A 24,592-nucleotide genomic window follows, 5' to 3' on the forward strand; every position below is an offset into this window, starting at 1 on the left:
GAACTGGCCAGAGAAACGAGGTCGGGGCCAGCCTAGGCAGAGGCCTGGACCTGGGACACTGTCAAGGGCAAAGTCACGAGGCCAAACACCAAAGGCCATCGAGCTCCACTGCAGCCCGGAGGCTGGGCTGGCCATGCCTTGTGGCCAGTCAGGCCGGACCGCCCAGCCTGCCCTGACAGTGGGCTGGGTGCGCAGCGTCCGGGGGGCCAGGGTGGAGGGCAGCGCATGAGAGCCTAGACTTGGCCGTTGGAGAGAGGACTTCAGTCCCCCAACCCTCAGTGCCTCTCGAGCCTCAGTTCCCTTCCAGGGCTTTTTACATGAAATGGACCGTGTGGAAACCCAAGGCCCTCCTCAAGAGCGGTGAGAAGAGACATGTTAGGGCTTGCAGGAGAAACCTTAGGAGCAGGGGACTTGTGTATTGACAGCTGAGGATAAAGTATTCCAGGCTAAGAAAGGGCCCAGTGCCCACGCCACACCCTGCCCGTGGTCCTGCTGCGGAGAGTCACTCCCTCGTGTCCCCCAGACCAGGCAGGCCTGGCCCGGAGCATGGGGTTGGGCCGGCCTCACCTGCGGCCACACACCTGTCCTTGCCTTAACCCGGCTCCAGCTCCTCGGGTCCGGGAGAGGCTGCGGCCTGGGGCAGGCACGAACCAGTCACTCCACCTCCATCTTGCTCTTCTGCAAAGAGTCGGTGAAGGCCTGCCACTCCGCTGGGTAGAAACGCTTGTAGACGTTGATCTTACTCCGGATCTGTTTCGGGGTGTCTTGGTAGTAATTCTTCTCGTCCCGGGCCATAGCCTAAGGAGAGAGAAGGGCCACTGGAGGGCTTGACAGGCAAAGGTTCAAATCCTCGCTCCGCTGAAGGTGGGCAAGCCACTTCCTGTTTCGGAGGTTCAGACTCCTCACCTCGGAAGCCGCAGTGATGGAGGGACGTGGGTGCAGACACTGCAGGGGCCGGCCAAGCAGCTCGTGCTGCACCCACAGCCAACCAGTCCCACTGGACTCCGGGGTCCCGTGTAGCTAGACCTCTCCATTTTTAACAGAAGCCAAAAAATAGGGACTTTGATTTGAACCCTCCCGTAACTACAAAGGTAAGGAGTTCAAGTTCTTTGGAAGGACCATGCAAGCGAAACCACCCCCGTGGGACCGCCGCTCAGTCTGTCTCAGCCGCGAGCACTGTCGTCAGCGGGACCCGCCCCCTGGCATCCTCCCTTTGTTCCCGCACAGGAAACGGGCACAAGGCAGGCAGATCGGGTCGGGTCACCAGCGGCGCAGGGCACCTTCCCAGCAGGCCCACGAGGTTCCTTCTGCCAGCCCGAGTGGCCCACCTTGTAGTCCTCCCCGTGGTTCTCCACCATGTAGCGCACGTAGTCTATGAGGTCCCGAGACAGTGTGTTTCCCTTCTTTTCTGGGAGGCTGGCTTCTGTCTCCAGGTCTGGGGCGAGAGAAGCCGGGAGATGGGGTGAGGCGTTGCTTTCTGCACCATCTGAGCTGCCTGGTCACCCCTTCGCCCAGTCCCAAGCCACAAAAGTTGCTACACCAGCCATCTGATGGGCCATGCCTCTCCATCCCACATTCAGTGCCAAAACCTTCCTCTTCAGCCCCTCGGGCCCCAGCTCTGCCTATGATACAGTCGTCTCTTTGGGTCTCAGATGGGTAAGAGGAGGGGAGGAAACTTATCTTTACTCAGTGCCAGGTCCTGAGGACAGAGATGAAGGGACAGGACCCCCTTCCAGCTCTAAAACAGAGAACCTTTCTTTTTAAAAAATATTTATTTTTAGAGTAGGAAAGGGAGAGAGAAAAATCAATGTGTGGTTGCCTCTCGTACGCCCCCTACTGGGGACCTAATCTGTAACCCGGGCATGTGCCCTGACTGGGAACCGAACTGGTGACCCTTTGGTTCCCAGGCCAGCAGCACTCAATGCGCTGAGCCACACCAGCCAGGGCAGACCTCTTTCTTGAAGTGTTGCACTGATGCACGAATGGAAAGGTCTGTGCAAATGGGAAATGGCCTCAGGCTGGACCCCGGCTCTTCCCTGTTCCACGGGAGGGAAAAAGCCAGGCTGCGGAGCCTGGCTTTTCGCTCCTGAAACAGCTAGGTAGACATTTCTTAATTCTCATCTACAAAGGCAGAGACAGAACTCTCGGAGACAAGGTGGTCAAATCTTATCTGGAATTAAGTGCTAAACGTGCTTATAGTCAAAAAACTTTAAGTTAGCTTCGACTACAGTAAGTACTTGATTTTATACGTGCAGGCTAGTTACGTGCTTCTCATGAGAGTCCCCGAGATACACTGCAGACGGGGCCTCAAGGAATTCTGTGCCGAACATCTGGCCACCCAAACCCTTTTACATTCGAAACTTAAAAATCTCAGGTAACAGGAAGGATGCGTGGAGGATTCCAGAGTATCCGCCTTCCCCGCGGATTGTACTCTTCTGTTTTAATATTCAGTTTCTACGGCCTTAATGAACATGGGACAGATTGGTTATTGGGAAAATGAAACGAGACGGTCAAATCTCTAAAAAAATCTGTTCATCCTGAAATTCTGGAGAAGCTGAAATGTGCGCCTGAGACTTGATGGTCTTCCTTCCAACCTCCCAGGCAGCTGGTTCCACCCTCCCTGAACACCTCTGACCGCACTTCACACACTTGAGTCTGGTCAGCAGACTGTAAACGTTCCCGCCAGGGACACAGCCCTGACCCCGTGAGCCCGGGGCCAGTTCACGTCTTCCCCCTGACCCTCAGTCCCCCAACCTGCCCTTTTCCAGACCTGACCACGCTGGATGGCGACCCAGAGGGATGCGGCCCAAACCCACCATTCAGCACATAGGGCTTTCGCACGAGCTCCTGAGGCCTCTCCTCCACGTCCACCTCCATGGCCTTGACCTACAGAGAAGAGCCAGGGAGAGCCGTAGATGAAAGATGGACCCTGGATGAGGGAAACTTCTAGAGGCTCCTGCCCATCCCAGCACCAAGGCCCCAAGGAGATTATGTTGGGGCAAAGAGGCCCAGCCAGGAAACATAAATAAATGTGTAACACACCGCCGAGTATTTATAAGTGCTGCAAGGTAAAATAGTACAGGGAAGAATAGTGAAAGGGTGCTATTTTTTAAAAGGGTGGCCCAGAGAATCCTTCCTTGGGAGACACTGGCCCCAGAGAAGCCTCAGGCCAATGAGGCTGGATGCCTAGGGAGAGAGGTAACGAACAGCAAGTAAAGATCCCAAAACCTGGGGATCTTTCACCTTATGATGAAAGTTAAGGACAGAAAAAGGTAAGTCCTGGGAAATATCATTTAGATGCCAGTGACCGCAAGCAAGTTAATTTCAGAGAAAAAAAATGAGTGAAGGAGAAGCTCCAACCCAGGGCCAGAGCGTGCTGGGGTGTAGGGCGGAGGTCGTAGAGCCGCTGGCCGAGTTCGCCGTGGCGAGGTCGCAAACGAGGACCGGCGCGCGGGAGGTAAAGGGCAGGACCGAGTCCTCACACCCAGCTAACGCCGGCGGAGGCCGGGGGCCGGGGGCCAGGGCCGGGACCCCGCCGTGTCAGTACCTTTCTCTTACGGAGGGGCACCGCCTTGTTGGGGTCCATGGCCAACCCCATCTCGGCCAGGTTCTGCCGCACGGATTTGGCGTGGTCCCAGGCATGTCGGATGTGGGAGCTAAAGACAGAGAGAGCGCGGAACTGTCACCTCGCCGGCCGGCGCGGCCGAGGCCCGCGGCCTCCTGAACCCCGGCCCCCTCACCACTCGATCCGCGGGGCTGCCTTCCGTCGCGCATTCCGGTTCAGGCGCTTCCGGTTAACGTTGTAACCGAACTTCTGCCTCCGGGTCTTCCCCTTGGCCTTAGGCATCCCGCTGACCACTGCACGGGTAACTCAGACTCCGCGCCCCTCGCTCCTAAAACCTCGTGGAGCGGACTCCTTCCGGCGTGTGAACGCACGGCTTCGCAGGTTTCTTGGGAAACGTAGTCCTCCCGGTAGCACTAACATGCTAATGACTACAACTCCCAGAATGCAATGAGAAGTTGCGCCTGCGTACATCGCTCAGTAGGGTCCCCGCCCCTTTCATGACCTCATCAGAAGGAGGGGCTTCGCGGCCCAATTTTCCTCCTACCGCTGTTACCTGGGACACGGCTGTTACCTGGGACACGGCGTCCCTTGGCCGGGTGACTCAAGAGGCACCATTTGAACCACCCTGGCTTCCCACTCCCGTCATTGGCTTACCTAAAGACTCCATCTATGGGAGAAGTTGAATAATGAGCTGCTCGTGTAACCCACGGTTACCACGTTAGCTGCACAGAGCTGGAAAATGCTGACCTCTACGAATTCCAGGACCCGCCTCCATGCCCCGCCCCTTCCTGACAGTGCTGAGCCCCCACTCCCCATCATCGCGAACTCCCACAAATCTCTGTGTTCCCTCCCCAGACAGATACATTTCACATCTTGCATTAAGTAGAACTTGCAACACCAGCCGATACCCTGGAGGAAAGGTATCTCGGGCGGGAAACACGCTCCTCACTCGTTCCATGTTTCCACCAGTGAAGTGCTGGGGTTGTGAGTGGATGTATTTAGTGCCACTTATTTCTTCCCCAGGAGAAACAAAATGGGTCGGAACACCCTTTCCTTCCCCCTGGAAGAAGTGGTCCACTTGCAAGAAAAATCCTCTCTGCTCCTCCACCACCAAAACCCCAGAAGTAGGAGGTCCGGAGTCCGGGAAGGCTGACAAATCTGAGGGCTGAAATCAGTGTGCTGAGTGGGGCCGTTTAATGTTGGTGGGGAAAGGGGGAGGAGCTGTAGACAAATCTTCTGATAAGTTGCACCTTACCTACCTTGGATAAAGGCCTCCACAGTTAGGCCTACCTTACCTACCTTGGATAAAGACCTACCACGGGGGAAATCCCTTTGCTTCTGCATGGCCCTAACACCCCCATCATGCTGTTACTGTCTTTAACTGTTTTATCTCCTGAACTAGAGGTCGGGGACCGGGTCCCTGTCACTCTCACAGGTAAATTAGATCACTCCTCCCTTCTAAATAAAATCTTCGGAAGACTTTTCAGCTCGCCCTCATTACCTGGCCCTGCGCACCTTCCAACCTCATGCACCCTGTTCCAGCCACGATGGCCTCGCTGTGCCTCGTGCCCACCTAGCACCTTTGCAGCTAATCCTCTGGTCTGGAATGTTCTCCCCTCAGAGTCCTGCCTGGCAGGCCGTGCTTGACCTCAGCTGCACGACCTCCGCCTTCTGGGCTCCACCCCTTGCCCAGGTGCAGAATGACGCAGAGCTGGCCCCAGGCTGTTAGTGTCTCGCCTTTAGGGCCAGTGAGGCCTGGCCACCGTCCCGGAGGAAAGACACCCTCTGCTCAGTGGTGGCAGGTGGAAGGGGCTGCTTAGGGCAGCGAGTGTCCCAAGAGCAGTCTGGTCACTCCTTGTCACGGTTGTTCGAGTCTTTGTTAACGTGGCCGCGGGCCCAGGTTTGAGCACACACCCCATTTCACAGCAGCACAGAGAAGGTAAACTGAGGAATAGCATCCGTCTCTGTGCTCAAGTCCCTCTCTCTGGAAGGAAAGACGGTGTTGCCAGGCCCTTTGCCCAGAGCCTGGCACACAGTAGGTGCTTCATTCTTGGAATGAAGAACTGCACCTCTAAGCCATATGCCTTACGATCAGAGAAGGCACCTGAAGAAGACCCCAAAGGGGCTGCTTGCGGCTTTGCAGTGCTGCGCGCGCCTCTGGGGACGCTGAGTCAGAGGCGGCGCGGAGGATTGGGGGAGGAAGCGCAGATTGGAGAAATAGGGGAGAGAGGGGCGCAGGAGGGGGGCAGATTGGAGGAGTACGGCCGGGGGAGCAGAGGGGAAGATCGTGAGGAAGAGGAGGCTACGGGGAGAGGGGAAGCGCGGGAAGGGGTGCGGGGAGGGGGCGCTGAGCAGCTGACGTGGGCCAGGGTCGGTGCGGCTGGCTGCGCGCAGCAACGCAGGGTCCCAAAGCGAGGAAGAGAGCGCGCCGAGCCTTCACCTCCCCGCACAGCACGCGCCTCGCGCGCAGAGTAGCGGCCAGCGTGTCCTCTCCGGCTACTGCTGCTCCGGGAGCCGCCATGGCCCTGGCCCTCTGTCCGCGCGTCAGTGGCATCCTCTGGCTCGCCTGCCTCCTGCCCTTGGCCCCGGCCTTAGTGGCTGCAGGTAAGGAGCTGTCCGGGCCAGCCGGCCGCCCTCCCAGAGCCGCAGCGCGTAGCGCGCCGGGGCCTCGCCCAGAGCCTGAGCTGCAGAGCTGGCGCCGTGCCCCCGAGCACACCTCCCTCCTTCCCGGAGTCCCTGCACCGCGCTGCGGAGGGGACACGGGCAGCTGGGCACCGGGAAGCCCTCTACTCTCTCCCTTCGCCGCTCTGCCCAGTAATCGCCTCGCCACTGGCGGGGGCTCCCCGCGCCCCTGGGTTCCTGCTGCTGTCTCTAGAACGTCCCTGCCCTGGGAACCACGCGCGATCGCGCGCGCGGTAACCCTAGAATCCATCCTGATTCTTGGGGACCCGGCAGCCGGTGGGGGTGGGTTAGAATAGTGCGGTGAGACCAGATATGTGCGGGGGGAGGGGGTGGTCGGTCGTCACGCCGCAGTCCCCCAGGGAGCTTGGCCAGGTCGCCCCTTGGAGCAGTATTTTTGCTTTAAAACGCCGCCTTGTCTGGAGAGCCTCTTCCCCCTGTTTGTGTAAGCTCCAGATAGGAGGCGACTTTAAGGCCCAGGACGCCAGTCTGCCATTTCCTCTCTGGGAACGGTTTCCAAAATGGACCCCGCGCAGGTTCCCCAGGGTGCCACGCCGAGTCCCTGGTCGTGATTCTACGGTCCCCACAGCCCCACCGCTGGGAGGCCAGCGCCAATTTTTCTGTCTCATTTTGGCGACAAAAAAGGGCCCAGATTGGAGGGTTGTTGGGGGACAGTTGGGACGTGGGCAGGCAATGGGGGGTGTTGAATTTTACCCAACAATTTCATTCCCCCCGCCCCCTCCTCATCTTAAAAGGATGGGAGAGAAAGGAAGGCAGTTTGGTGCAATCGAAGTGACGAGGTAGAACAAGGGCTTGCATCTCAGGGATGACGTAAGAGGATCGTGTGGGAAGTGTGCCCGCCCCTAGAGGTGCAAAGAGGAGTGGGGTCTCTTGTCCTCTAGGTTTGTGTCCAGAAATGACTAATGTGGCCTAAATTTCAAAAAAAGGGGGGGGGAGGGGAATTATTTAAAAGTCATGCGTCGCTCCCAGCCTGGCCAGCTGCCCCCATGACATGGGCAGACCCGCTGGGCATGGGGTGGGGAAAACCCACAGGAGAGAAGTGAAGGCTCAGATGCCCTTTCCTCAGATGCGCCCCCCCCCCCCCCCCCGCCGTGGGTCTGGGTCCGACCCAGTGGCCTGCTTCCTGCCCCGGGGGCTGAGGTCGGAAATTCTGTCCCAGATCGGTAACTCCAGGCGCCTCTGTCCAGACCTCAGAGGTACGCTGGGGAGTGTGCGGGGCTGTCTACCCGTGCAGAGTGAAAAGGCTGATGTGGCCATATTCTAGAATGTTCAGGGCCCTGCATGCTGTGCTGTCAGAGAAAACACGTGAGCCCCGAGTGGAAGCCCCAGAGCTGGCTCCTGGGCATCGCCCCTGAGGGTCAAGCTTTGTGGCCGTTGCCACTTTGCTGTTTGCCTTGGCCCCTTCCGCTCTGGGTCCCTTGGGGCCCCTGTGGTGCCTTCTCAGCCGTGCGGTGACCGCACTGTCACTTAGGCTCAGACTTGCAAAGATGGGTTTGGAGGGGGAAGGTGGCGGACCTGAGCCTGGGTCCTTCAGCCACACGGGTCAAAGCCTTCACGGTCCATTTCAGCCCAAATATCCGGGACACTTCCCAGAGCCCCGAGGAAGAGGGGCAGCACCGCCCAGGAACCGGGAAAAAACTGCTTTAAAAAAAATGCTTACGAAAAAGTGCCCTTGGAGGCTTCTCGTGTCTGGACAGGTTGAGATCTGCCAGGAGCTGCGCCAGCGTCTGCCTGTTACATCTGCTGTAGCCTCGGCCCTCCCCCCCCCACATCCTCCTCCCCTGGAGCCCATCTGCAGCCCCTCCTGATTCCGTTCCCCTGGCAACAGTTCTGCATCCCGCTGACAGGCGCCCATCTCTCTGCAGATGCTGGATGGCCATGAGCTTGCAGCCAGCCAAATGGCTCCCGCCACCCGCCAGCCTCACTCGGCCCACACGCCCTGCCTGGGGGTGGGCAGGATCGAGAGGGGGAAGGGAGGGCATGGCCTCTCATCAGAGCACCTCTCTCTCTGCGCAGCCCGGCCTGACGCTGCCTCCCGGCCAGAGGGAGGGAGAACAGGACCCAGCCCGGCGGCGGTGCTGGTCTGCTCTGTGGTCACAGGCGGCGGTGTGATCCCAGGGGGCTCCGAGAGCTCAGTCCCTCGGTGTGAAACACACACCTTATCTTCTTGGGGAAGCTTCGGCCAACGGCTCCTGGAATTCCCTCTTTGGGACATGGGCGAGGGGAAAGGCTAGAGCCGTGGGGACAGGCAGCATTGCCACAAGGCGAAGGGGGACAGCTGAGGTCACACTCATGTGCCTCCCAGTTTTGCTGAGTCCAGCAGGTCTCTCCTGAGCTCCCTGAGGGCAAGGAGGCACATCTGCACTTCGGGGTCCCCTAACACCTGTGGGGGTGCAGCCCAGGGACAGGTAAACTGTGTCCCAGGACGTCGCCAGGTCGGCTGGCCCCTCTGCCCCACCCTTCTCTCCAGGTGCCACTCAGCACCAGCATTGTTGAGCACCTACTGTGTGCTAACGGCTAAAATAATTCCAAATGGTGTGCAGAGTGTGATTATAACGAAATTAAAAAAATTTATGCATGAGAAAGAGACAGGATGATCCTCTGGGAGGACATTTGTGACAAACTTTATGCACACGGATGAGCTTTATGATGGAAACAAGCCTTAGTTTTAAAGTCTTACCTTGTTTGTGTGATGAAATATGCAACCCTGTAAAGCAGCTGAAGAATAACGACTTAGGGAAATGCCTGTGGTTCATCGTTGAAAAGAACAATCGACGACACAGTCCCAGGGTAAGAGTAGGGTTAATAAAATGGTAGGAGCCTGGCCAGTGTGGCTCAGGGGTAGGAGCATCGTCCTGTGACTGAGGGGTGGGTATGATTCCCGGTCGGGGAGCATGCCTGGGCTGTGGGTTCGATTCCTGGTCTGGGTGCATGTGACCCCGGCCCGGGCATGCGTAGGAGGCAACCAATCCCTGCTTCTCTCTTGCATCGATGTATCTCTCTCCTCCTCTCTCCATCTCTTTAAAACCAATGAAAAAAAATTATGTCCTTGAGTGAGGATTTAAAAAAAAGGAAATGCCCAAATCTGGTAACAATGATTGTTACTGATTGTAATTCTTTTTTTTTTTAAGTTTTTATTTATTTATTTTTAGAGAGAGAAGGGAGGGAGATAGAGAGAGAGAGAGAAACATCAATGTGCGGTTGCTGGGGGTTATGGCCTGCAACCCAGGAATGTACCCTGGCTGGGAATCGAACCTGCGACACTTCAGTTCGCAGCCTGTGCTCAATCCACTGAGCTACGCCAGCCAGGGCCTGATTGTAATTCTTAATAAAACATTTTAATTAATTAATGTATTTATAGAGAGAAGGCAAGGGAAGGAGAAAGTGAGGGAGTGAAACATCACTGTGAGAGACAAACAGTGATTGGTTGCCTTTCTAATGCGCCCTGACCGGGGACCAAACCTGCACCCAAGGCACGTGCCCTGACTGGGAGTCAAACCGCCAACCTTTTGGTTTGCAGGCGGATGCCCAACCAACCGAGCCACACCAGCTGGGGCTCTCATAAACTATAGTTTTTAGTTTCTGTTTTGTACTTTATTTGCAGGTTGCCGTTAGTCTCACCTTCAGTGCGGGGGTCAGGAGGGGAGTGTGTTTTGAAAGGTCTGCATCCCACTCCCTGAAGGTCCTGCTCACCAGGGCAGCCTGCAAGACTCAGGCCGGGTTTCCCCTAAGAGCTGCATCCCCCGTATTTCCCCCAGGAGTCAGTCGGTTCTCCTGGAATCATAGAGTTCCAGCGTCCGCCCCACAGGGACCCCTGGAGGCCGCTGAGAGCAGCGCAGCCCAACGGAACCCTCTGGCAGTGAGAGGTCCGGGGTCCACCCTGTCCACCATGGTGACCCTCAGTCACAGGTGGCCGGTTGCTCCCGCGTCGGGTGGTGCTGATCTAGAACCTCTCACATCTTCGGCTGAGAAACTCAGGCCGAGAGGGAAGGAAGGGGGCCTGGCTCGGATGAGGGTGGACCTTCTGCACAGCCCAGGCGCCCAGCCTGTGCCAGGGGCCAGGCTCAGCTCTGCGTGTGGAGCTGGATTTCTGCGGACTCGTGCCCAGCGGCGGGGAACGGCGGGTGTTTCTCAGCAGCGGCCGCCGGGGTTCCTCCCGAGACGTGCGCGGGCAGGCACGCATCAGCTGAGCTGCAGTGCAGGCGGGGCAGGCCCGGGCCACGCACGTGCCCTGTGATGTAAACTGGGGACCCTGGAAAGGGCGCGTGGTTCGGAGTCAGCTGGGCCCAGGTTGGAACCCCAGCTTCAGGGTGAGCTCGTCCTATGAGTCTTGGGCAAGTCACCTGGGCCTCAGCTTCTCCACTGTAAAGCAGAGTGATGGAGGCCAGCTCAGAGGGTGGCCGTGGGGCTCCTTGCCACGTGCCCCTCCTGAAACATAGCTTTTGTGTTTTGGCTCCTAGGCCTGTATGAGCTTCACCTTGTCACGGATAGTCCTGCCACCACGGGGGCAGAGGTGACCGTCACCGCCAGCCTGGTGGCCAGTGACAACGGCAGCCTGGACCTGCCCACCGACACTCACTTCTACCGCTTCCACTGGGTCCACTCCCCACTGCTGCTCACGGGGAAGACGGAGGAGGCCCTCAGCTCCTCCATCCGTGCTGTGGGGAGCGCGCCCGGGGACTTCCCCGTGTCCGTCTGGGTCACGGCCGCCAGCTGCCGGAGGTGCCAGCCCGTGGCGAGGAGCACCCTCGTGCTCTCCATCACAGGTGAGGACCCGCCCTGTCTGCTAGTCTGCCTTCAGACTCGGGGTGCAGAGGAAAACACCCAGCCTCGTGAGTGATCGCAGGCACACACAAGAGACCCGTGGGTCCCCCTTGGTTAACAGAGGATCAGAACATGGTGGGCTCTGCCGCAGGGCTGTGCTCAAACCGCCACGTCATGCACCTGTTGCCGCTGGGGGTGCAAGTTACTCCAGCCCCTTGGGGAGCAGCTGATTCTCGGGGATCCATTATTCTACTCTTTTTTAAAAAAAAGATTTTTATTTATTTATTTATTTATTTATTTATTTATTTTAGAGAGGGAAGGGAGGGAGAAAGAGAGAGAGAGAAACATCAATGTGTGGTTGCTGGGGGCCGTGGCCTGCAACCCAGGCATGTGCCCTGACTGGGAATCGAACCTGTGATGCTTTGGTTTGCAGCCCAAGCTCAATCCACTGAGCTACACCAGCCAGGGCCCATTATTTTACTCTTTAGCCCACTCACCTTCATTCTCTCTCTCTCCCTCTCCCTCTTTTCTCCTTCTAAGAAGTTCCTGCTCTCTTGGAGTTCACAATCTCTTAACGAGTTTATCTTCAGGAAATAAACCTCCATTTGGGTGGTGCCTTATGCACAAAGGTGTTCATTGCAGGGGCGTTTATTATAGTAGAGGGAAACAGGAACAAGCTAAGTATGCAGTCACAGGGGAAACGGTTAAGGATCCTGGTATAATTTGTACCAGGAATAACAATGACCTTTACCCAGAGTTCGTAATGTCCTGGAGAGTACCCATGCTCGTCAAACTTTAAAAAGCAAGACAAAATTTTATCACTAATTTGATCAAGTGTGTTTAATAAACGTATACACATGCACACATGAACACTTTGCAATTCTTCAAAAGTATCAACAATGGTTGTGTTTGAGTGCCACGACGCTTCTTTGCTTTTCATCCCACTTTTCAGCATTTTGCAAATGAGCATGATTAAGCACACCTTACTCTCCACTTTTGTGGTTAAAAAGAATCAGCTCTTCAATTTTTAAAAAAATATTTTATTTATCCTTTTTAGAGAGAGGGGAAGGGAGGGAGAAAGAGATGGAGGAAAACATCAATGCATGGCTGCCTCTCACGCACCTGGCCCACAACCCAGGCATGTGCCCTGACTGGGAATCGAACTGGCGACCCTTTGGTTCGCAGGCCGGTGCTCAGTGCCCTGAGCCACACCAGCCAGGGCTTTTCTTCAGTTGTTTTAGAGAAGGACACAGAGCGGAGGTCCTTCCCCGGCCCTGCACGCTGGGTGTGGAGATGCATCCGTGGAACTGATTGCGTTCTTAAGGCTCACCTGATCCTTTGACATATTTCCCAGAAGTTCCTTTCCAAAGCCTGTGCATTTCCTCCTGATTCTGGGCATCTTTTGTGCCAGAAAGTTCGGGGTCCCCGTGAAAGGGGTGCAGGCGTGAAGCGATGCATGTCACCCCTGCTGTCTTCAGCAGGTCCACACAGCAGGTGCAGTGACTTCGGGGACACTCGCCTCTGTGCACAGCGACCCGCAGGGGACCCTCTCACCGACACCCGGCTCTGACAGGGAGGTCAGGTGTGGGGGAGGCCACTGGGCAGGCGGGCAGGTGAGGTCACTGCTGGCTCCACCCCCTCTACATCTCAGCGGACTCACCCTCCCTCGGCCTCTCTCTCCCAGAGTTCATTGTGGGGAACCTCACTGTCACCCAGAACATGTCCCTGCCCTGGCCCGGCTCCTATCTCACCAAGACGGTCCTTAAAGTGTCCTTCCTCCTCCACGACCCGAGCAGCTTCTTCAAGACGGCCTCGTTTCTCTACAGCTGGGACTTCGGAGACGGGTACGTCCTCCTCCCCAGGAAGCCCCAAGGCTTTGGCCCGCAGTTGTGGCCCTGTCCTCCTATGCGGGGTGCTCTGCGTTACCCCACCTTCACCCACTCACTCCCACTCCGAGCCCTCCTTGAGCGCCTGCTCTGTGCTGAGCTCGGGGTGCACGGGGACCAGCGGTGAGCCTGCAAGCTGACAGAGGCCGCTGGTGCCCCAAATGGCCCTTTAAAAAAGGTCAAGGTAGGAAGGATTTTCCCCCCATTTGACTTTGGAGGGACCTGTTCTGGCTTCGTTTCCCAAATGTCTCTCCAAACAAGCCAGGCTGTAGGAGGCAGGTTGGGGAACGGGGGTCAGGCAGGTCACAGACACCTCAAGTTCATGCAACGGCAGTGCGCAGGGGAGACCTCCCACCCGCTTGAGTGCCCCCAGTCCCACAAGCTGAGCCCGTAAGTCATGAGGAACCGGTAGCCAGGGTGTGTCACGGTGCAGTCACCCTTGACTCTGAGAAGTCCCATGAGTCACTCCTGCCCTCTGACTCCTCCCTGTCGCCTTCCAGCACCCAGATGGTGACGGAAGACCCGGTGGTCTATTACAACTACTCCATCATCGGGACCTTCACCGTGAGGCTGCACGTGGTGGCGGAGTGGGAGCAGGCCACGCTGCCCACTGGGAAGGGCGTCGTGCAGAAGACGGGGGCCTTCTCCACCTCGCTGAAGCTGCAGGGTGGGTCTTGGGGGGGAGTGCTTCCTGTTGCCTGGCCACATCGGCCTCTGGTCCAGGGCACAAGGCACAGGGGACTGTGCCTCCGTTCCCCTCGCAGGGAGGGGACACTGGAACCCATCCCTCCCTGGCTTTAGTGAGAGGGGGTGGTCCCACAGCCCGGGCTCCGGGAGCCCTGAGCCACCAGGTTGAATGGGGTCTTTCTCTGCCTTTCAGAAACTCTTCGAGGCATCCAGGTCTTGGGGCCCAACCAAATTCAGACCTTCCAAAAGGTGACAGTGACCTTGAACTTCCTGGGGAGGTAAGTGAACCCCAGAGGGCTCTGTGTGTGGCCCGCAGCCCAGCCCACTCTCTCCCTCGGGTGCTCCTGAGGCTCTCCTCACCCTGATGCGCCCCATGTCCGGCGGCTCTTGGAGGGATGATGCCTCCCAGCCCCTCGCCCGTGCCGGGGCTGTGGGCTCAGCGGCATGCTCAGGGGCCAGGGGAGGGAGCACGGGCCTTTCCGGGCTGTGTGCAGTGTGCGCCTCAGGGCGAAGGCAGCGAGGGACCACCCCTGTGAACGGCCCTCCGTATGTGATTGGGTCTGCGTTCCAGGCGCCTGGAAAGCGAGCCATCTCGCGTAGGATGTGGCCCAGCTCTTGGCAAGAATGGCATTAAGCTGAGTTTGTAGCAAGCGACATGACACGGAGAGGCCGGGAGGGTTTGCCTCGCGAGGAACAGAAGGAGCTGCAGGGGGCAGCAGTGAGGGCCCAGCCCTGCAGGGACTCTGGTGGGGACGACCCCCCAGCCCTGCCCCATGGGGGCGTGCCCAAGGGAGGCGGGGCTGGACGGAGACTGAGCAGCTGGTGGGGAAAGGAGAAGGACCTGCTGTGGGCTGGGCGGGGCTTCTAAAGCTTGGGGGCGGGGCTTTGGAGGCAGGAGCCCCACCCTCGGAGATGGGGTGGGAGGCCACGTGGGCGTGCTGAGCGTGAGTTTCCCTCGAGCCTGGCGTCGCGTGAGACGGGAATTCCCACTGGGTGCTCCTCGGGTGGCCCCTCGTCTCCGGTTTCTGAGCCCCTGCTGCGGCAGGCAGGTGACACGGAACGCTCTTGTCCCCTTTAAACCCACCGCAAGCCGAGGCGCCCTCTCAGATCCCCCGCAGGTGTCACCCCCTCTGGGAGGCGCACATGGCACACCGCATGTGCTGCTGGGCATACATGCTGCCTCGTCCAGCCGTCTGTGCGGGGCTCTGTCTGTCTCGCTGGCCTAGAATCCCCTCGGGGTCTGAGGCTGTCTCCAGGCACTCTTCTCTGCCCCGGTCTGCAAGGTGCAGATTGGAAGCCAGGACAGCTGGGTGTTCTGTCCTGGGAAGGACACCGAAGTTCATGGCCACCTGGCCTTTCTCGCGCCTGGTCTGTGTTCACACTCCCCTCGGAGCCATTTCCGACCACCGCCCGCATCTCCCCGCAGCCCCCCGCTGACCGTGTGCTGGCGCCTCAAGCCCAAGTGCCTCCCGCTGGGAGAAGGGGAGTGTCACCCCGTGTCCGTGGCCAGCACGACCTACAACCTGACCCACGTCTTCCGGGCCTCCGGGGACTACTGCTTCAGCATCCAGGCTGAGAATGTCGTCAGCAAGACACACCAGTACCACAGGATCCAGGTGTGGCCCTCCAGTAAGTGACACCCCCCCTCCCGCTTCAGGGCCACCCTGCCCCCAGGCCGCTCAGGCCGAGCCGTCCACAACCACCCCTTCAACACCGGAATCATCAATAGCCCCACTGACCCCAGCCGACACCACTGACCGCCTGCCCGCACCTTCTCTGGCCAATTCCACCGGTGCCACCGATCCTCCTGCCAGCGCCACCCCCGACACCACACCCCCGGCAGCACCAACAGCCGCCTCAGCCACCACCAGCCGCCCGGAGCGGCACTTCTGCCGCCGTGGCCACACACACCGCTGACCGCTCTTCCAGAGCCGTCCAGAACCAGCAGGCAGCTCTGTGATCGCCATTCCCAACTGCATCCTCCTTCACGTCCCTCCCGCCAGCCCCTGGCCACTGGGACCAATGCCACCCCCGCCACGCCACCCCAGCCTTTCTGCTCGCTTGCTGTCCCCAGCATCGCTGTCAACGTCCCTCCCTGTTACCAATGCCACACATGTCCCCAACATGAACACTCTCATACAGAATGGGCCTCCATGATCGCAATGCACCCCCATCCGTCCCCCGCCCAGTGCAGGGTCTCTGTCCACCGGAGCAGGGTCACCGCCACTCAAACCAGCATCTCCAGGGGTGACTGGGACGCACGGGGCCGTCCTGGGTCCCCGGGGAGTGTGAGCGGCTCAGGAAGTGCATGGCACAGTCCCTGTCACTTGCAGGGATGCCCGGCCTATCCTCCTGAGCACCCTTCCCCCGGCCGTCACCAGGCCCAGCCGCTGGCTCAGGGCCGCAGCCGCGGGTGACCGCGTCAGGCTCTCCCCTTGGTCTCCACGGGGGCTCTTCCGTGACCCAAGACCAGTGCTTCCCTGTGTGGGGTAGAGAGGTGGGTCCCAAACCCCTCCGGGATGGTCTCCCAGATGCCCAGTCAGGTCCCCTGTATAGCACAAAAGGGGGAGCCCTCCCAGCAGCCCTGGCCCCTCCAGTCTCCCCAGTCCCCGCACCCCACTCCAGGCCTTGGCTGAGCTGGCAGGACAGGCAGATTCTGACCCGTGGGAGCCCTTGGGGGCCTGGGGCCCTGCCTCCCCCAGCGCCTCCTGGTTGCTGAGTTCCCAGGAAAACCCTGAATTTGGTGGACAAGACAGCAGTCTGGGTCATCCACACCACCGTTGCCCGGGAAACGCCCTCACGGTGTGTGCTGGTGTCTGTAGGCAGGGAACACAGGTGGAGGTGAGCGGAGAGTGAGGGGGAACTCGCACCTGCTAATCGCCTGCCGGCACCTGGCACCTCCGCACCTCACCTGGTCACATCCCCGTGGTAGGCTCCAGGTGCAGCGTTAGCATCAGGTAGCCCGGTCAGAGGCAGGATTTGAACCCAGGGCCGCCTACCTTTAGACCCTGGGCGCTTCCTGCTCTGCCCTTCAGCTTCCTGACACCAGGATTGGTGAGCGAGCCTCAGGCATCCAGAGGGCACGAAGCTGCGACAGAGGGGGAACAGGTGGGGGGGGCTCAGGGCCCTCCCAGTGTGGCCTCCCCACTGCCAGCCGCCGAGGAAGAGCCAGGAGGAGGCTGTGACGTCTGTCATGGCCTGGACTCGGAAGTCCGGAGCCGCCACCCCTGTCCTATGCTGTTCACTAGGAGCTAGTCACGAAGTCCGGCCAGCACCCAGGGGTGGGGACTTGAGCTGCAGCTCTTGGAGGGTACTGTCAACACCTGTGGGTGCACCGTATTCCACGACCCTCACACGTGCCGACTTGGTTTTCGTGGAATCCGGGCTCTGCCTTTCGAAGCTGCCCAGCTGGGAGGCAGGCCCCTAAGGAAAAAGCTCCAGGGTGGGGGTGGGGTGGCGGTGTGGTGACTCTTCTCCCCCCCGCCCCCACCGTGGCCTCCCGAGAGCTGGCGTGCAGCCCGGACGCCGAGGTCCGTGACTTCTGCTTCCTCCCCCCCAGGCATCCAGCCGGTTGTCTTCGCTTTCCCCTGTGCCACGCTCTTCACCGTGATGCTGGCCTTCATCATGTGCATGACCTTGAGGGGCTCCACTCACCAGAAGGACATGGTGGAGGTGGGTGCTCGGGAGGGTGGGGGCTGGGCCCCCGGGCCCTGAGAGGATGAGGATGGAGCACGGGGGTGGGGGGGGGTGTGGAGAGGACCTGGGGGCCGGGCCAGAGGGCGTGGAAGGGGTCTGGACCCCAGCGCCAGGCCGTGGGGCTCGGGGAGGCGTGAGCAAGAGGCACCTGCAAACCAGGGGAAATGGCTGAGTTGGCTCCTTCCCTTTTGACTTATCCCCTGTGCTCACCCCTTGCCTGGCAGCTGGGCCCATGAGCTGGGGGGGGGAGGGCCACCTGCAGAGGGAGCCCCAGGGAGCAGAAACGCCCAGGGCACAGTGACGCGCTGGGTGGGACCAGAAAGGTGTTTCAGTGCACACTGCCACCAGGCAGCCAAGCTTGGCAGGCCACCGTGTGTGGGTGGGCGACTGACCCGTGGGGTTATTTCTTCGTCACAGGTGGCTGACTTTGACTTTTCCCCTGTGTCTGACAAGAACCCGGAGCCGCCCACGGGGGCCAGGTGCTGCCAGATGTGCTGTGGGCCCTTCCTGCTGGAGACGCCCTCCGAGTACCTGGAGGTGGTCCGTGAGAGCCACGGGCTGCTGCCGCCCCTCTACAAGCCCGTCAAAACCTACACAGTGTAAGCGCCCCCCAGCCCTCTCCGCTTTACTGACTGCCAGCCGGACGCTTGGGCGAGGTGGGGCCTGCCCCCGGCAGGAGGGGTCCGCCTTGTGTGTGCGGGGCCGTCCTCCACGGCCGTCCGACTATCTGCACAGTCCAGCCGCTGCCATGAGCCTCCTCGCCACACCCCCAGCCGCCTGTCCATCTGTGCAGCCCAGCCACCACCATAAGCCCCAACCTTTGAAGAGGCCCCAAGTGGGCCGACGCTGCGCTCTGACGCGGTCCCTCCTCGCTCCGGGCGTGCCTGGCTGCCTCTTTCCCCACCCTCGCGCATTGGCACGTCCACCGTCTCCCCCGGGTTCGAGCCTTCCGCCCCCAGGAAGCCCCGAGAGCTAGGAGGAAGGTGGCAGACGGCTAGGGATGCATCGTGAAAGGTCACGCGTAGACACAGGTGGGCACACACACACGTGTGTCACCTGGACACCTCCGGCGGCTTTCTCCGCATCAGTTCAGCCGGTCACCGGGACGTACCCCAAATTGGAACTAAGATGAAATCTGACCTTCTCCCCTTGGGCCCAACAGCTCCTGGGCCTGGTCTGTCCCTTTGTGCACTGTCCCTGCGGCTCCCTGGTCCCACCGGAAGGACACCTTGTTCCCTGCCTGCTTGCTGGGGGCGGGGCTAATACTGGGCGAGCGCAAAGTGCTTTTATAAATGGCCCCGTCTTATACCGGGACCGCGCTAATAACTCCCACTGGGGAAAAGGCCTTGAAGCAAAGAGGAGTCGAGCTGGTGGGGACTTGGAGTCCCTGGGAGGGGACGGTGGTCTTGCCGCCCCGCTGCCCCCAGGAGGCCCGAGAAGGAAGAGGCAGGGGAACCAAGGCGGGTGCTCTCGCCTGCAGCCCAGTGGCTGGGGCAGGCGGAGCAGCTGGAGGGAGCGGCTTCTGGGGGCAGCGGAGACGCAGTTGGGCCCCAGCCAACCGTGCAGGGGTGCTGGGAGCAACCGGGGCCTCAGTTTGGTGGGGGGCAGGGAGTGGGGGGGGAGCTCAGCGGCTGTAGACGTCCGCGCTTAGACTTTGTGCAGAAAACACTGTCGCGCAGCTCATGCTCATGCAACACGCCGTCATCGCTGAATAAAGTCTGTGTGCTGTGAGTATACAGTCTCCCCTGCGGGGCGGCCCTGGGCTCTCATTTCCCACGCACGCCCGTGTTAGTGGTTCTCCACCGCCGCAGGAGTTCCCTTCTGTGAAGTAAGTAACAGGATGGAGCTGCTGTCTGGGGGCCCAGGACTCGGTCCGTGATTCTCAAACCTGGGGCCCCAGGACTCGGTCCGTGATTCTCAGACCGCGTCTCCCTCCGCGTCACCAGCCAATCAGATTCTGAGGAGGGTCTGGCGAGGGTCTCTGGGAGGTGGGTCCAAGGCGCCCCCTGGCGACCAATGTGCAGGCAAGTCTGACACTGGATCAGACTAGATCCAGAGGATCCAGTCCACCAGGCCTGGGCCCTTGCTGAAAATGCAGGTCCTCCGGCCCCGCCCACACCCCGGGAGGGGGCCGCGCCCCTGTGTTCATGGACCCTCGGGACCCCGGTGCGCCAGTGAGGTGTGAGAACCTGGGTCTCCGGCAGGGCTTCTCCGACCCGGACATACATGAAGAGCGAGGGAGGCCTCGCTCAGTGACCCATCCTTATGAGGGCAGCTGGAGTGTGGCCCGAGGTTCTGCATCTCTAACAAGAGCCCCGCGGACCCTGCTGGGCCCAGGACCACCCTTGGACCAGAACCCTCTGGGTGGACACCCTTCCTAAGCTCTTCTCCTCCTGTAAGAGCTTTGGGTGTTTCTCTTCATTACCTCTGCTCTCTCACCACCCCCAGCACCCAGCACCCAGCACCCAGCAGGCGCACCCCAAGCGGAACACAGGTGGGAGCGGACCCTGCCTCCGCCCCATGCTGTGCCACTCTGGGAAACCCCACTTTGAGGGAACAAAGACATCTGCGGAACTTTCTGGGGCTTTAGCATCATTGGCACGCCGAGGGGCAGAGGCTGCCACATGCGGCCCACCTCTGACCCCCCAACCCCACCAACTCCGTGGGCAGCTGTCCGCTACCACAGCTGGGGAGGCAGGGGACAGACTCGTACAGGTACACAGCGCTTTATCGAGCCTCACTTGGCTGTGTTTCACCAATGTTGTGGTTTTTACAAAGGGAAGGCGAGACCCTTCGCCGGAGAAGAGGTCACAACTCGCTTCATTGTGGCGTTCCGCAGCCACACCCACGGCACCTCCAAGGTGCAATGGTGTTAGTCCGCTCTGGCTGCAACCCGCAGACCCGGCGGCTCACACAGCTGGAATGTATTTAGTTCTGGGGGCAGCAAGTCCAAGATCAAGGTGCTGGCTGGCCGGTTCCTTCTGGGGCCTCTGCCGTGGCTTGAAGACAGCCAGCCGTCTTCTCCCTGGTCCTTACTCGGTCTTCCCTCCATAGGTCCGTGTTCTAACCTCGCCTTCCTGTGATGAGGACACCGGTCCTGCTGGGTCTGGGCCACCCGAGTGGCCGGGTTGTAACCTGACCCCCCTTAGCGGCCCCGTCTCCGTGTTCTGGGGTGCTGGGGCTGATGAGGCAACACAGGAATGCTGGAGGGACACGATTCCCCGCAACCCCTAGATTTCTGGTGTCTGGCCTGCGGCCCCGGGAGAGAACAGGTTTCTGTTGTCTGGTGTGCCAGTGGCCATGGGAAATGAATACACTTTCCCCGTGTCTGTTCTGGTGGCTCCATCGGTCACAGTCAAGTCCATCCAACAGGAAGTGCTCCAAACCAGAGCCTGTGTGCAACTGCTTCTGGCCTCCCCTGCCCTGCGTCCCCCTGCGGAGCCCTCCTGTCCCACTGTCCCCTCACCCTGCCCACAGTGTCCTCAGAACCGCACCAGGACCACGTCTTCCTCCTCCCGAACCCGTGATCACCCCCCAGCTTAGAGTCTTTCCAGTGGCTGCAAGTCCTGGTGACCTGACCCTTTGAGCTTTGACCTCGAAGACCTGATTCCCATTGTTCATCCCCTTAGCTCTGTTGTAATCCTGGAGAGAGGGACTGCTGTTGGGGTGCGGGGTGTTCTTCCCTGCTCAGAGGACCCAGACCTGCCCCAAACTGTGATGGCGTTTCAGAAACCAGTCCTGAGGTCTGTCCATCCCCAGGGCAGGAAGCCACGGCTGGCCCTGCGGAGGACACCTTGTTCTATGTTGAGGAGGGGGATCATGAGGTTGGGAGGGGCAGCTGGGATGTGGAGGGTGTGCCAGAGCCCGGAGGAGCAAGCTGGGGCTGGGGCTGGGGCTGGGGCCTGCCTGGCAGCTGGCCAGGGCGCTGAAGAGGGGTTGGGGGCCACCAGGCGGGGGCTTGGCCAGGGGCTCTTAACCTGGGGTGCCTGAGTCCCAAGGGAGAGAAGCCACAAACTTTAACGGAAGAAATGACATCTTTGGTGTTAAAAACCTTCAATGAAATGGTGGCATTCCCTTCCACCATAAATCTAGGCAAAGAGGGGAGGTGGGGTCTGCGGTGGCTATGACTTTGCGCTGGTGGAAATCACCGGCGTTTTCCCACCACATTCTGATTGCGGAGGATCCCCACACTGTCGTCTGCTGATGGCGGCCCCCAAAGCGCCGCGGGCATTCGCCTGCGGCTGGAGCTCAGTTCACTGAGTAGCTACAGTACAATCACTGTTTTGATACCCACAAGTCAGTATAATTGGTTTCCTTTGTAATCCTGTTATTTTATGTTATGCTTTGAAATACATTACTCTGAGAGCTTAATCCAACTTGTGGTGCCCAAAAGGCTCCGGGGCCCCTGGAGCTGTTCCCTAGAGAGGCCCACAGGGACCCAAGGGAGACTGGAGACTCTGCTTCCTTCCGCCAGAGGAAAGGGTCCTTCTGAGGGGCCCTAAAAGCTGCTGCTCCCCGGGGCTCTGATCCAGGACACCAGGCACCCGCTCTCGACAGGCCGTCTGCCGGCAGCGCCCAGCGTGACCAGCAGGTGGCAGCCTTGCCTGGCCATGCCTCCCGAAGTCTCCTCCCCGAGGTCGCTGGTGAGCGCTGCCCGGAGACACAGAGGACGGGGATGGCAAGCGTCTCGGGCACATTTCAGTCATGAGAGGCATGTGCGGGGTCAGTATTCTGGCGACGGTGCTCAGCCAACAGCCCTCGGTGCAGCGGCTTTGCCGGGATGGGGTGTGGGGGCGCTCTGCCTTTTCATTTTCTTTCCCCGAAGGCTCCCGTGTGCTTCCAGGCACTGGCAGCAGGGGGCGCTAAAGGCCCTTCTGAGAGGAAACCAGCAACAGAGCTACGACTTGGAAGGTTGAGCCTCCCTTCCAGATTCAGCCGTTCCCACTCTGGCTGCAGTTTCAGGCCAGTCCCCTAGCGCCCAGGTCCCCAGTACGCATTTGCCCGGGCACCCGGCCACCCCCAGCCTGATCCTGGAGGAGCCTGGTGCGGGAGGGGGGTGGGGCAGGCGCTGCATCTGCTCTCAAACAGAAACCGCAGCCTCTGGCCCTACACACACCTCGGATCAGCTCACTCTGCTGCTCAAAACCCTCAGCGCCTCCGCATAACCTTTAGCAGCCCGCCCAAACTCTCAGTCTGGCATTGAAGCCCCGCCCACGTATACCTCCAGCCCTGTGCGCACAGAATTCCCCGTCGGGGTTGGAGGACACCCCCACTGCCCTGGGGGCTCAGCCCTCGTGCATTCAGCAAACTGTCACTGTGCCAAGTTCTGGGACCGCAGGCTCACACAAAGCAACGCCTGGCCCCTCGGGGTTTCCCATCCTGTGGGCGACTGACGTGGAGCCAGGAACCACAGAAACAGCCACCGACCGCCAGGGGCCAGGGCGGCAGCGCCTGCTGCTCTGGAGCTGCTCCCTCCTGCTCTGCCTGGAAAACGAGCCTGAGACCTCGCCGGCGCCCAGCATGGGGCCTGGTGCCAAGGAGGCCGAGTGTCCTGACCCCAGCCCAGACCACAGTGACGGTCATTCTGGTGACTAGTGTGGCTTTCCCGGCCGAAAACCACGGAGCTTCCCCAGGCTCGGGCTTCCTGGGGAGGCGCTCTCGAACCCTGAGCCCCAGGGAGGGGGGCAAAAACAGCAGCAGATAGCCCAGCGGGTGCCTGATTGCAGCCGCCACACCAGCTCTGCCCATGGTCACGTGCACACTTCTTGCGGATTTTAACAATTACTAGGAGAAAGGTCAGCGCCTGTGGTCTCCCCGTTCTTGCATTTCACTGTGGACACCACGCGCATTCCTGCTATTTTCAGAGCCAGCCCACTGGTGAGAACAGTGTTACCTGCGTCCCGTGGGCTCCTGGAAAACGGCGGTTCAAAAGAACCTTTTTATTCTGGAAAACAGGTTATGGCAAAGAACCTCCTTCTGCATATGACCTAGTGTACCTGTGACAAGGCCAGGTACAGACCTCGAAATCCCCTTTCCTTCTTCGGAAATGATTGCCCAAACTGCTTGTTTCCACCGGTCATCAGGGACGGGACCAAAGTTTGGTTAAGCTCCTCGCCTTCCTCCAGACCCCCGAGACTAGGCCCCCGGTGGAGCCAGCAGACAGACCCCCAGGGACAGGCTGGTCTCGGGGGAAAACGCACTCTGGTCATCTACCCCTCAGCCCCGCCCCTGGTTCCCGCCACACGCGCTTCTTCCTTTCCGTGGAAGGGAACCTCTTGCTGCCTAAAGCTCTCGAGAAGCTTCTAGACCTGGTGTTTAGAACACTCTCCCTTTTGCCAGAGTTGACTCCCCCTTCCCAAGAATACTTTTGTGTAAAATCTCTGTTACTGAGTCTGGATCTGTCCTTATGTGATGCTCTTGCACGAGCAACGTGGGGATGGTTGCCATCGGCTGCATGTACGTCTCAGGAGGTCAGAGCAGGGGGTCTCGGAGGCCTGCCCACCTGCCTCAGGTTCTAGGCAGGGCTCCCAGGGGTGGGGAAAGTGCTTTTCTGCCCAAGCAGACAAGACCCAGTGATTCCTAGTGGCCCAGCCCAGCCCAGCGCAGCTGTCCCAGAGCCACCCCTTACACTCACCCAAGGACCCGGGGAGCGATGCGCATTGGACACGGAGAGACCAGGAGGCAAAGGAAGAAGGAGGGAGGCCTGTTCTCTTCCCGGAACCAGGGGGTAGGGTGGGGGGGAAATGCAACAGGAAGAAAACCAATGAACAGCTCCGGGATTTCTCCTGCCCGAGCAGCTCACCCAAGGTCAAAGAGCTGGGGGTGGGTGGCACGCTAGGAGTTGGCTACCTGGCTTGTTGGCTCCCACGTGGCTCTGCGCTGGGGTCGCGGCTCCTGCTCATCAGGCCTTCAGAGGGGCCCACCTGTCCTGGGCGGGACCAGGAGGAGGGGAGCTGAGCTGCAAGGGCCGCTCTGACCACCAGGGGGCGCCCAGGCTCCAAGGATGGACGCCAGGAGGCCTGAAGCAGGGCATGGAGCAGAACCGTGGGTTCGAGGCTTGTCTCCCCCATTCTTCACTCCTCCCAACAGCCCTGCAAGGCAAGCCAGGCAGGGCTGCCTGGGCTCGAACCCTCACGAGCTTTGTGACCCGGGACAAGCCTCATTTTCCCTGTCTCAACTGAGTAAAATAATGGTGTCCCTGTAGGGACGTATGTGACCATGAGGACCCAGGGGTATTAACAGTCTCTACTGTCACCCGCAGCTACGGCCGAGGACACTGAGGCCCGGACGGCCA

The 24,592-nt window shown here is 59.8% G+C and overlaps 2 protein-coding genes across 3 annotated transcripts; one reads left to right on the forward strand and one right to left on the reverse strand.

Moving 5' to 3' along the window:
* Positions 1-386: 386 nt before the first annotated feature.
* Positions 387-3,952, reverse strand: NOP16 (NOP16 nucleolar protein). The gene is made up of 5 exons (XM_028528111.2): positions 3,741-3,952; positions 3,548-3,656; positions 2,817-2,886; positions 1,329-1,435; positions 387-798 (listed from the first exon to the last, which is right to left on the reverse strand). The coding sequence occupies exons 1-5, from the start codon at positions 3,845-3,847 to the stop codon at positions 655-657; spliced, it is 537 nt and encodes a 178-aa protein (XP_028383912.1). The 5' UTR covers positions 3,848-3,952; the 3' UTR covers positions 387-654.
* Positions 3,953-5,711: 1,759 nt separating this feature from the next.
* On the forward strand, positions 5,712-19,029 carry TMEM130 (transmembrane protein 130). Of its 2 annotated transcripts, none has more exons than XM_028528576.2 (8): positions 5,712-6,169; positions 10,726-11,031; positions 12,714-12,873; positions 13,416-13,582; positions 13,796-13,880; positions 15,029-15,231; positions 17,162-17,274; positions 17,716-19,029. In XM_028528576.2, exons 1-8 carry the CDS (start codon positions 6,085-6,087, stop codon positions 17,899-17,901), a joined length of 1,305 nt encoding a protein of 434 aa, XP_028384377.1. In that variant the 5' UTR covers positions 5,712-6,084; the 3' UTR covers positions 17,902-19,029. The 2 variants fall into 2 exon arrangements, with proteins under 2 accessions (XP_028384377.1, XP_028384378.1); XM_028528577.2 differs by having other exon boundaries at positions 5,779-6,169; positions 17,752-19,029.
* The last annotated feature ends 5,563 nt before the right edge of the window (positions 19,030-24,592 follow it).

Source organism: Phyllostomus discolor, chromosome 13 (genome assembly GCF_004126475.2).
Source record: "Phyllostomus discolor isolate MPI-MPIP mPhyDis1 chromosome 13, mPhyDis1.pri.v3, whole genome shotgun sequence".
NCBI lineage: Eukaryota > Metazoa > Chordata > Mammalia > Chiroptera > Phyllostomidae > Phyllostomus > Phyllostomus discolor.